Here is a 12045-nt window from a genome sequence, read left to right on the forward strand (position 1 = left end):
GTGGATCTTAAACCCAAAATTCTTTGAGTCAAAGCTGACAGTGCTAAGGTCATTTATGTACGTTTATTAGTTGTGGTTCAGTCATGAGAAGATGCTGATGTTAAGGTAAATCTATTTCAGTGTAGTCACTGGTTTTTTTAAGGTGTAATTTTAGGTTATTTTGTTTTTAAGGAAGTCGGAGGGAGGGGGAAAGAGAAACAAGTCGGTCAGTTGTACAGCAGGTGGTCTGTTCCTCAGTCACGAGGATTCTCACACCCATATCTACAGACAGGTGGCCAAGGCCACAAGTTGCCAAATAATTAATGTATGTGGAAGCTTCAATTCCTGAGGGAGACCACCACAGCAGGCACAAATACCACCACTAAGACAAGTAATAGCAGAATGCCTCCTCAGGAACATGCCAGTCACAGCATGTTATGTTTCCAGCAGCACTGCATGAAAGAAGACACCGCAGAACGATCAACAGGAAGCGTATCCTAATCAGCATTAGCTGTTAAGATGCCAAGAGACATTGTTACACTTACCAGGCAATGACTGTGTTTATAGGGGTGACCAAGAGCCAAATGAAAAACTGTACTCCATTGCAAGGGCATATCCGATTACTATCAAACATAAAGCTGGCAAGACTCAGCAATGATCAACTGTGGTCTGAAACTTGACTTCATCCGTTTGTCATTTTTAAAAAATTAATTTACGGGATGTGGTCGTCGCTGGCTAAGCCAACATTTATTGCCCATCCCTAACTGCCCTTGAGAAGGTGGTGGTGAGCTGCCGTCTTGAACTGCTGCAGTCCACGTGGTGTAGGTACACCTACAGTACTGTTATGGAGGGAGTTCCAGGATTTTGACCCAGCGACAGTGAAGGAACGGCGATATATTTCCAAGTCAGGATGGTGAGTGGCTTGGAGGGGAACGTCCAGGTGGTGGTGTTCCCATCTATCTGCTGCCCTTGTCCTTCTAGGTGGTAGTGGTCGTGGGTTTGGAAGGTGCATCTGAAGGAGCCTTGGTGAGTGTCTGCAGTGCATCTTGTAAATGGTACACACTGCTGCTGCTGTTTGTCAGTGATGCAGGGAGTGAATGTTTGTGAATGGGGTGCCAAGCAAGCAGGTTGCTTTGTCCTGGATGGTGTTGAGCTTCTTGAGTGTTGTTGGAGCTGCACTCATCCAGGCAATTGGAGACTATTCCATCACACCCCTGACTTGTACGTTGTAGATGGCTGACAGGCTTCGGTTAAGTCAGGTGGCGGGTCACACGCTGCAGCATTCCTAGCCTCTGACCTGCTCTTGTAGACACATATGGCTAGTCCAGTTCAGTTTCTGGTCAATGGTAACCCCCCAGGATGTTGATAGTGGGGGATTCAGCAATGGTAATGCCATGGAATGTCAAGAGGCGATGGTTAGATTCTCTCTAGTTGGAGTTGGTCATTGTCTGGCACTTGTGTAGCACAATGTTACTTGCCATTTGTTAGCCCAAGCCTGGATATTGCCCAGGTCTTGCTGCATTTGGACAAAGACTGCTTCAGTGGCTAGGTCTTCGTGAATGGTGCTGAACATTGTACAATCATCAGCGAACATCCCCACTTCTGACCTTATGATGGAAGGAAGGTCATTGATGAAGCAGATGAAGGTGGTTGAGCCAAGGACACCACCCTGAGGAACTCCTGCGGTGATCTCTTGGAACTGAGATGACTGACCTCCAACAACCACAACCATCTTCCTCTATGCTGGCTATGACTCCAACCAGCGGGGAGTTTTCCGCCTGATTCTCACTGACTTCACTGTTGCTCGGGCGCCTTGATGTCAAGGGCAGTCACTCTCACCTCACCTCTGGAGTTCAGCTCTTTTGTCAATGTTTGAAGCAAGCCTGTAATGAGGTCAGAAGCTGAGTGATCCTGGAAGATCCCAAACTGAGTGTCAGTGAGCAGGTTATTGCTGAGGAAGTGCCGCTTGATAGCGCCATTGAAGACCCAATCCATCACTTTACTGATGATCGAGCATGGATTGATGGGACGGTAATTGGCCAGGTTGGATTTATCCAGCTTTTTGTGTACATGACATATCTGGGCAATTTTCCACATTGCTGGGTAGATGCCAGTGTTGTAGTTGTACTGGAACAGCTTGGGGCTAGGGGCACAGCAAGTTCAGGAGCACAAGTCTTCATTACTATTGCCAGAATACTGTCAAGACCCATAGCCTATGCAGAATCCAGCGCCTTCAACCATTTCTTGATATCACGTGGAATGAATCGAATTGACTGACGACTGACATCTGTGATGCTGGGGATCTCCGGAGGAGGCCAAGATGGTTCATCCACTCGGCACTTCTGGCTGAAGGTTGTTGTGGCTGCTTCAGCCTTATCTTTTGCACTGCTGTGCTGAGCTCCTTCATCATGGAGGATGAGGATATTTATGGAGCCTCCTCAAGTGAGTTAATTGTCCACCACCATTCACGACTGGATGTGGCAGGACTGCACAGCTCAAATCTGATCCATTAGTTGTGGAATCGCATAGCTCTGTCTATCACTTGCTGCTTATGCTGTTTGGCATGCAAGTACTCCTGTGTTGTAGCTTCACTAGGTTGATACCTCATTTTTAAGTATGCCTGGTGCTGCTCTTGGCATGCCCTCCTGCACTCTGCATTGAACCAGGGTTGACCCCTGGCTTGGTTGTAATGGTAGAGTGGAGAGTATGCCAGGCCATGAGGTTAGAGGTTGTGGTTGAGTACAATTCTGCTGTTGCTGATGGTCCACAGCACCTCATAGAGGCCCAGTCTTGAGTTATGAGATCTATTTGAAATCTATCCCATTTAGTATGGTGGTGGTGCCACACAACACGATGGAGGATATTCTCAATGTGAAGACGGGACTTCGTCTCCACAAGGACTGTGTGGTGGTCACTCCTACCAATACTGTCATGCACAGATGCATCTGCGGCAGGCAGGTTAGTGAGGATGAGGTCAAATATGTTTTTCCCTCTTGTTGGCTCCCTCACCACCTGCCGCAGACCCAGTCTAGCAGCTATGTTCTTTAGGACTTGGCCAGCTTGGTCTGTGGTGCTACTGAGCCATTCTTGGTGGTGGACATTGAAGTCCCCCACCCAGAGTACATTCTGTGCCCTTGCCACCTTCTGTGCTTCCTCCAAGTCGTGTTCAACATGGAGGAGCACTGATTCATCATGCACCAATGTTCAGCTATGAGTAAGGTCCTATGGAGTAGCAGAGAAGGTCACACTCCCTGCAACCATTTCTGCATTTAGAGATTCAGAAACCCTGTTGACATGAATACAAAAGCAAAATACTGCAGATGCTGGAAATCTGAAGAAGAAAACAGCAAATACCGGAAATACTCAGCATGTCACGCTGCCTCTGCAGACAGAGAAACAGAGTTATGTTTTAGGTCAATGACCTTTCATCAGGACTTCTCTCCACAGATGCTGCCAGACTCTGAGTATTTCTAGCATTTTCTGTTTTTATATTGATACTAAGGCATGCCTTTAAAAAAACCTCAAAATCTGATCCCACTCATCCAGTTGAGCCTGTGGTTAGTGTTCATTGGCATGAGGATTGAAACATATTGCTGATGTGAGTTTTCTCTGGGCTTTATACAACATAAGCTTACTGCATCCCAAACTTACAGGACTCAGCTGTACAAAAGCAAAAACAATTAGTCATTGAAGTCAATAACTGCAGTGTAGTAGTTTCCAGAACAATGCTTCTGAAACAACAGGGCAGAAAGTCACAGTTCTCTTTCAGAAAACTGCTACTTAAAAATAAAATATAATAATAAATTCAGCAGAATATCAATAATAATTTGCATTTATACAACACCTTTAATGTAAGAAAAAGCATCTTAAGGTACTTGACATAGAGGAGAAAAAGAACATACACCGAGCCATTGTGAGAGGGTTAAAGAGGTAGCCAACCAAATGTTTAGTCAAAGATATGGGTTTTGGGAAGACTTTTAAAGGCAAGTTTGATTCCTGGTCTTCAATGAATCAGCCAGGCTTCTTGTTCCTCACTGCTTGCTACTCAGTGATCCCTGCTGAGAAGGCATTGATGGACATCAGATTAGGATAGAACAGAGTTTAGCTCGAATGTTATCTGACATTCAACTAGTCTCTCAACAGTCACATTAAAGAGAAATACTAGTAAAGCAAGAAAGACATTTATATAATGTCTCACACAACCTCATGTTGCCCAAAGCATTATACAGCTGAGGTACTTTTGCAGTGTAGTCATGGCTGCAATGTATGAAATGTGGCAGACAATTTGCGCACAACATGGCCCCATAATCAGCAATGTGTTAATGACTAGGTAATCTGTTTTCATGACATTGGTTAAAGGATAAATATTGGCCAAGACACCAAGTGAATTCCTCTGCTCTTCAATAAACAGTGCCATGGATCTTTCATGTCCTTCTGAAAGCAAACGTTGCTTCGGTTTAATGCCTTATCTGAAAGATGGCACTTCGGACAGCACAGTGCTCCCTCAGTACTGCATTGGTATATTAGCCTAGATTTTGTGTTCGAGTCTTTGAAGCAGGACTTGAACCCACAACCTTCCAACTTAGAAGCGAGTTTGCTACCAACTGAGTCACGTTTGACACATAAATGTTTTGCTTAGAGCACACTATTTGACTAGTACATCATTGAATTCTGGTGACATTATAGAAGATGAACATCAACCTCAAGCACTTCAGCTGCACTTATTTTTTCCCCTAACTCCTCCTGTTCCTGTTCTCTCTCCCAGGGACACTGACTCCTTATTAGAGTAGCTAGATGCCCTGCAGTACCTTGCTAAAACAGCCATTATTCATGTTTCAGCCCCGACTGCAGGCTATTCAACTTACAGGAGGGTTATCACAGAAAATGCAATCCTATCCTCATTTGGCACCCACACACATACTTCCTGCAGGAGTTTCTGTAAGCAGATGTTAGGCAATTTTTCCTTTGTAACCCAGGGCTTTTGAGGCCAAATGAAGTGCCCTACATTGCCCTGATTGGGTTTAACATGATCTAGGATACAGAAACATAAAGAACCAAGGGTCTGGTATGTATAATTCTAAAATTTTTAATCAGGGAAGCAAATTATTCTTGCAAAATTGACCTGGAATTGTTAGGAGTAGCCTATATTTTATTATTATAGAGAATGAAGAAGTTGGGGGAGGAGTGGGAGGGGAAAGAGAAATGATTAATGTTGGGAGCCCTGATTGATTACTTGGTTGTAGAAACTCAGACAACAACTATAATCGGCAGCTAAGGGGGCATATCAGGAATGAGACAAAGTGCTGGGTTTAGTCAGCCCAACGGAAATCTCACCCACCGGTTGGAGAATTGGTGGTGAACCCATCAGTTCAATAGGGGAGGCCCAATGATATTAAGTACCCTTAAGTGGCCATTGTCAGGCTTTCACCAAGGTTAAGGACCTGGTGGCAGAAGTCCTGCCTATGGCTTTTTGGAGCAGCTTGTGGTGGAGCCCACTAGGGAACAGGCAATTCTAGATTTAGTGATGTGTAATGAGGCAGATTTGATAAGGGAGCTTAAGGTGAAGGAACCCTTAGGAGGAAGTGACCATAATATGATAGAATTTAACCTGTAATTTGAGGGGAAAAAGCTGGAATCAGATGTAACGGTATTACAGTTGAATAAAGGCAACTACAGAGGCATGAGGGAGGAGCTGGCCAGAATTGACTGGGAGATGAGCCTAGCAGGAAAGACAGTGGAACAGCAATGGCAGGAGTTTCTGGGGGAAATTTGGGAGACACAGCAAAAATTCATACCTAGGAAGAAGAAGCATACTAAAGGGAGGACGAGGCAACCATGGCTGACAAGGGAAGTCAGGGACAGCATAAAAGCTAAAGAGAAAGCATACAATGCGGTGAAAAGCAGTGGGAAATCAGGGGATTGGGAAGCCTACAAAGACCAACAGAAGACAACTGAAAAAGAAATAAGGAGGGAGAAGATTAAATATCAGGGTAAACTAGCCAGTAATATAAAAGAAGATAGCAAGAGTTTTTTTTAGATATATAAAGGGTAAGAGAGAGGCAAAAGTGGACATTGGGCCACTGGAAAATGACGCTGGAGAAGTAGTAGTGGGGAACAAAGAAATGGCGGAGGAACTGAATAGGTACTTTGCGTCAATCTTCACAGTGGAAGACACGAGTAACATCCCCAAAGTTCAAGAGAGTCAGTGGGCAGAGGTGAGTATGGTGGCCATTACCAAGGAGAAGGTGCTAGGAAAACTGAAAGGTCTGAAGGTGGATAAATCACCTGGGCCAGATGGATTACACACCACAGTTCTGAAGGAGATAGCTGAAGAGATAGTGGAGGCATTAGTGGTGATCTTTCAGGAATCACTGGAGTCAGGGAGGGTCCCAGAGGACTGGAAAATCACTAATGTAACCCCCCTGTTTAAGAAGGGAGTGAGGCAAAAGACGGGAAATTACAGGCCGATTAGCCTGACCTCGGTCGTTGGTAAGATTTTAGAGTCCATTATTAAGGATGAGATTTCAGAATACTTGGAAGTGCATGATAAAATAGGGCAAAGTCAGCATGGTTTCATTAAGGGGAGGTCATGCCTGACAAATCTGTTAGAATTCTTTGAGGAGGTAACGAGTAGGTTAGACAAAGGAGAGCCAATGGATGTTATCTACTTGGACTTCCAGAAGGCCTTTGACAAGGTGCCGCACAGGAGGCTGCTCAGTAAGATAAGAGCCCATGGTGTTAGAGGCAAGGTATTAGCATGGATAGAAGATTGGCTGTCTGGCAGGAAGCAGAGAGTGGGGATAAGGGGTTCCTTCTCGGGATGGCGGCCGGTGACTAGTGGAGTTCCGCAGGGGTCAGTGTTGGGACCACAACTTTTCACTTTATACATTAATGATCTAGATGAAGGAACTGAGGGCATCCTGGCTAAGTTTGCAGATGATACAAAAATAGGTGGAGGGACAGGTAGTATTGAGGAGGCGGGGAGGCTGCAGAAGGATTTGGACAGGTTAGGAGAATGGGCAAAGAAGTGGCAGATGGAATACAACGTGGGGAAGTGTGAGGTCATGCACTTTGGTAGGAAGAATAGAGGCATAGATATTTTCTAAATGGGGAGAGCATTCAGAAATCTGGAGTGCAAAGGGACTTGGGAGTCCTAGTCCAGGATTCTCTTAAGGTTAACTTGCAGGTTGAGTCAGTAGTTAGGAAGGCAAATGCAATGTTGGCAATTATTTCGAGAGCACTAGAATTTAAAAGTAGGGATGTGCTGCTGAGGCTTTATAAGGCTCTGGTCAGACCACATTTAGAATATTGTGAGCAATTCTGGGCCCCGTATCTCAGGAAGGATGTGCTGGCCCTGGAGAGGTTCCAGAGGAGGTTCACGAGAACGATCCCAGGAATGAAAAGCTTAAGATATAAGGAACGTTTGAGGACTCTGGGTCTATACTCGATGGAGTTTAGAAGGATGAGGGGGGATCTGATTGAAACTTACAGAATACTGAAAGGCCTGGATAGAGTGGATGTGGGGAAGATGTTTCCATTGGTAGGAGAGACTAGGATCCGAGGGCACAGCCTCAGAGTAAAGCGAAGACCTTTTAGAACAGAGATGAGGAGAAACGTCTTTAGCCAGAGAGTGGTGAATCTATGGAATTCATTGCCACAGAAGGCTGTGGAGGCCAGGTCATTGAGTGTAGGTTCTTGATTGGTAAGGGGATCAAAGGTTACGGGGAGAAGGCGGGAAAATGGGGTTGAGAAACTTATCAGCCATAATTGAATGGCAGAGCAGACTCGATGGGCCAAATGGCCTAATTTCTGCTCCTGTGTCTTATGGTCTTATGAAGAGCTGCCGGCGAATCGAAGGTCAGCAGATCTCCAATGCTTGTTAATGCCATCAGGAGTATTGGCAGCTGCCCACAATGTTCGCACCACAGGCCGATGATCACTCTCGGGCCAAAGGTGAGGGAGATTGGGATGTGGTTCGTGGGATGGGGCTGGAGCCAGGGTGGTCGGAAGCAAGAGCGAGGGGACAGAGCTTTCAGCTGCCCCCCGATCAGCACTGGCAGCTAGGAATCCTGCGTCAGCACCTTCCACCCTCCAACGTACTCAGGAGAGGTTTTGCCACCACTAGGAGACTAACCCAAGGTTATGCTGTGATTGGCTGCATTAAATACAGCCCAAAATGTGTAAATTGGAAGAATAATTCAGATTATTAGTGTGACGTATTGTTAATAGGAAGAAAAGGAGTTAAAGTACTCTATGAATGGTACTGAAATAGCTAAAATTAAGTTGAAAGAGATCTATGGTTTCTAGTAGACTTGCGATACAGGGCTACACAGAAGCAATAAACAAAGCAAATAGAAAACTGAATGATGTATGAATGAAAAAGGAGGAAATCATGCCTAAACTGTATGGTGCTCTGGCCAGACCATACTTGAGATACCAGCTGGCCAGAGTTTGTGATAAAAATGAATGAGGCTAACAGTGCTCAGCATTATTAATATGTAAATCAGACAGCAATTCCAGCGATTGCACAAGCACTGTTAAGTGTATAAATCCAGAAATTGCTTTCCGCGATACTTTACTTATCTAGAAGTTGAGTGATAACCGTATCTCACTGAGAAACTCAGTACTGAAAGGTATGGAATGGCAAAGCTGCTGTACTAACGTGATAGATACTAAACTCACTAGGAAAAGTTAGGGTATGTCCATTCCAGTGGTTCAAGAAGGTGGTTCCCACCACCTTCGCAAGGGCAATTAGGGATGGGCAACAAATGCTGGCCTAGCCAGCATGCCCACATCCTGTGAAAGAATACATTTAAAAAAAACACCGTTTTAAACAGTGTGATTCTTGCCAAACAACACACCTGGCACAGAAGTTTAACTTTAACAAATGTGGAGTCCCATTCCTTTTTATTCTATTTATTGTTGGAGGTTAAGTAAAACAAAATTACTTTTTCTGTCTCTTTTATGCAATCTTACTTTCCCTCTCAATTTCACTTTTTGTATCTGATTTGACACTGAATTCAATATTCTAACTGACTTCCTGGTTCAGTCTCTGTGCTGCTCATTAACAATTTTTAATGACACTCCCTTTAGGGCAAGTTTGCCCTTCCTTCGGTAAGGAGGCCAAAACAGAAGTGTGGCCTCACCAAAGTCCTGTACAAGTGTAATAAGACTTCTTTACTCTTATACTCCAATCCCTTTGTATTGAAAGCTAACATACCATTTGCTGTACCAGTATGTTAACTTTGTGATTCACGTACAAGGACAGCCAGGTCCCTCTGAATACACAAATTTCCCAGTTTCCCACCATTCAAAAAATATTCTGAATGACTGATTGGCTACAACTAAGGATGGACAGCGCCTCAAGCAAACAGAAGACTGCCAGGATGATGCAGAGCTGGAATTCCATGCTTGAATCCTGGAACTCCATGTTTAAATCCCCTCAATAAAATTTCATCCCATCACAGTAATGAGACAGCTCTTATAATAGTCACAAATTACACCAGATGCGACCGTGGCAATCCTTGTCCTTCTCGATCAGTTTGTAGCCTTTGACACAGTTGACCACACCAACCTTCTCCAAAGCCTTTCCACTAACATACAGCTGGGTGGAATTGCACTTGCCTGGTTCCACTCTTATTATCCAGATATGGCACGAGAATCAACTACAATGGCTTCTCTTCCTGTTCCCGCATCATTTCTTCTGGTGTCCCTCAAGGATCTATCCTTGGCCCTCTCCTACTTCTCATCTCCCTGCTACCCCTTGCCAACATATCTTAAATCATGGTTTAAGTTTGCACATGTATCCTGATGATATCTAGCTCTATCTCATCACTAGCTCTCTCGATACTTCCATTGTGTCTAAACGGTCAGAATACCCAAAGCCCACTATTGGATGAGCACAAATTTCCCCCGACTAAATCATGGAAATACTGAAGCCATTGTCTTTAGTCTATGCCACAAACTCTGTTACTAATCCACTGACTCCATTCTTCGCCCTGGCAACTGTCTGAGGTTGAATCAACCTTGGTGACATATTTGACTTCACAGGGAGTTTCCAACTGCATATCTATCTCATCACTGAGACCATTTTTAACCACCTCTGTAATCTCACCCAACATTGTCCCTACTTAGCACATCTATTGCTGAAATCTTCATCCATGTTTTTGTTATTTCTAGGCTTGACTATTCCATTGCATTCCTGGCTAACTTCCCACAGTGAAATTGAGGTCATCCAAAAGTCTGCTGCCTGTATCTCAACTACCACCAACTGCTCTCCACCCTGTGCTGTCTGACTGTCACTGGCTCTCTGTTTCAATGCCTCGATTTTAAAATTTCCATCCTTATTTTCAAATTTCCTTCACTGCGTTGCACCGCCCTACCTCTGTAATCTCCTCCAACCCTCTGATATACCTGTGCTTCTTCAATTCTGTTGAGCATTCCCAATTCTAATCACCCCACCATTGGTAGCATTCCTTTAGCTGCTGAGGCCCTAGGCTCTGAAATTCCCTCCCTGAACTTCTCCGCCTCTCTTTTCTACTTTAAAATGCTCCTTAAAACCTGTGGCTTGGCGAAAAATGTTGTTTAATACAGTTCCTTAGAATGTTTTACTACGTTACAGATGCTACATAAATGCAAGTTATTCTTCAGAACTGCAGTCACAGAGATGTGCTGACATGAACCATGCATACAAATGGACATTTCTCTCAGCAGCAGCAGCGCCTGGAAGATCACTCACCCATCCTGGGAGACTCCCAGGCAATCCAGGAGGGTGTGCAACTATGAATTAGTACAACGATGAACTAAGAAAATTCCAATTTATATCCATGAATTCCTTAAAACGTTGAAACAAAACTTAATATTCCTCCCCAGGATAAGGATAATTAGAGTAAATAAAGATTAGGAAAATGTGAAAGGCAGAGGACTGGGTAGGTATTTTTTCTCTGGCCTAGTTACATTCAGTGCATAAAGACACTTTCCCTACCTTCCAGGCACTCTTGATTCAGATCCTTGCATCTTCTCTCAATTTTTTTCTTCAAAATTGCAAGTTCTCCTCCTCTCTGCAGCAATTCCTCCATCACCACTAACTTGAGGCTGGGCAACCAGAATGGGTCAGGGAATGCATTTCTGATAGGCTGAAAGTGAAGATAGCCAGGATGGCGTGCATGCATGAACAATGCCGTTCTCATCTGTTTCTATATTGCGATCAGTTAACTCGGCACAGGCTAGAGACTAAGCTTGGGAATTCACTGATCAGAATGACAGCTATTCACTGGATAAGCAAGTCGAGTTACTAACAAAGCTGATTGTTCCTTTTAATGTACATTATTTTAGTTTCTAATATATCAGGGATGTCCTGAGCTATTACAGCGAGTTGGAGAATATGATTTCTGGTGAGATACAGTAAAGTTAAGGAATAATAATTTTTTTGATGGCACTAATTATTTTGTGGTACAGATGGATTCAAGTTATGTTCAAAAAATTTTGTTGCCATATACAACCACTGTTTCTATTTTTCTTCAATGCCACATAAACCATACAAGCCATTTTACCTTATCCAGAACTGTAGAGCCAGGTTCTCTAGAGAGGTGTGTTCGTGAGTGAACTCCCTTCCCCCGAGAGCGGTGGGGGCAGGGTCATTGAATACTTTTAAGGCAGAGGTAGATAGGTTCTTAACTAACAAGGGAGTCAAGGGTTATCGCATGTAGGCAGAAAATGGAGTTGAAAACACAATCAGATCAGCCATGATCTTATTGAATGGTGGAGCAGGCTTGAGGGGCTGAATGGCCTACTCCTGTTCCTAATTCATATGTTCATAAGCAGCTGGTATTGATTCATTAAAAACAAATCCGGCAGACTTATTTCAGAAAATAACATTTTAGGGTACTGTATCTGTAATTTGAGACATGATGTGATAAATGTAGCATGCTTGGGAGAAACAGTTAAGTTTGAACCTATAGTTTCCAAATTTCTCTTATCACTGGAGTTTCTCTAATGTCGTTTCTAGATCTGTTGTAGATTAATTGATCGAGATCAATTAGTCAACAACTCCATTATCATTGTATC

The 12045-nt window shown here is 43.9% G+C and overlaps 1 protein-coding gene across 2 annotated transcripts in view; it reads right to left on the minus strand.

Moving 5' to 3' along the window:
• rnf166 (ring finger protein 166) overlaps positions 1-12045 on the minus strand; it is a 64219-nt gene that overhangs the window by 23600 nt on the left and 28574 nt on the right. Inside the window, exon 1 of one of the 2 annotated variants that reach the window (XM_078544476.1) lies at positions 10964-11073. The exons of the other annotated variant lie outside the window; for it this stretch is intronic. Within the exon in view, the coding sequence (XP_078400602.1) occupies positions 10964-10995 (32 nt within the window). The 5' untranslated portion in view covers positions 10996-11073. Of the gene's footprint in view, positions 1-10963; positions 11074-12045 lie in introns of those variants that run through there. 2 annotated transcript variants of the gene reach the window in all.

The sequence above is a fragment of the Cetorhinus maximus genome, chromosome 6, assembly GCF_964194155.1.
Source record: "Cetorhinus maximus chromosome 6, sCetMax3.hap1.1, whole genome shotgun sequence".
NCBI lineage: Eukaryota > Metazoa > Chordata > Chondrichthyes > Lamniformes > Cetorhinidae > Cetorhinus > Cetorhinus maximus.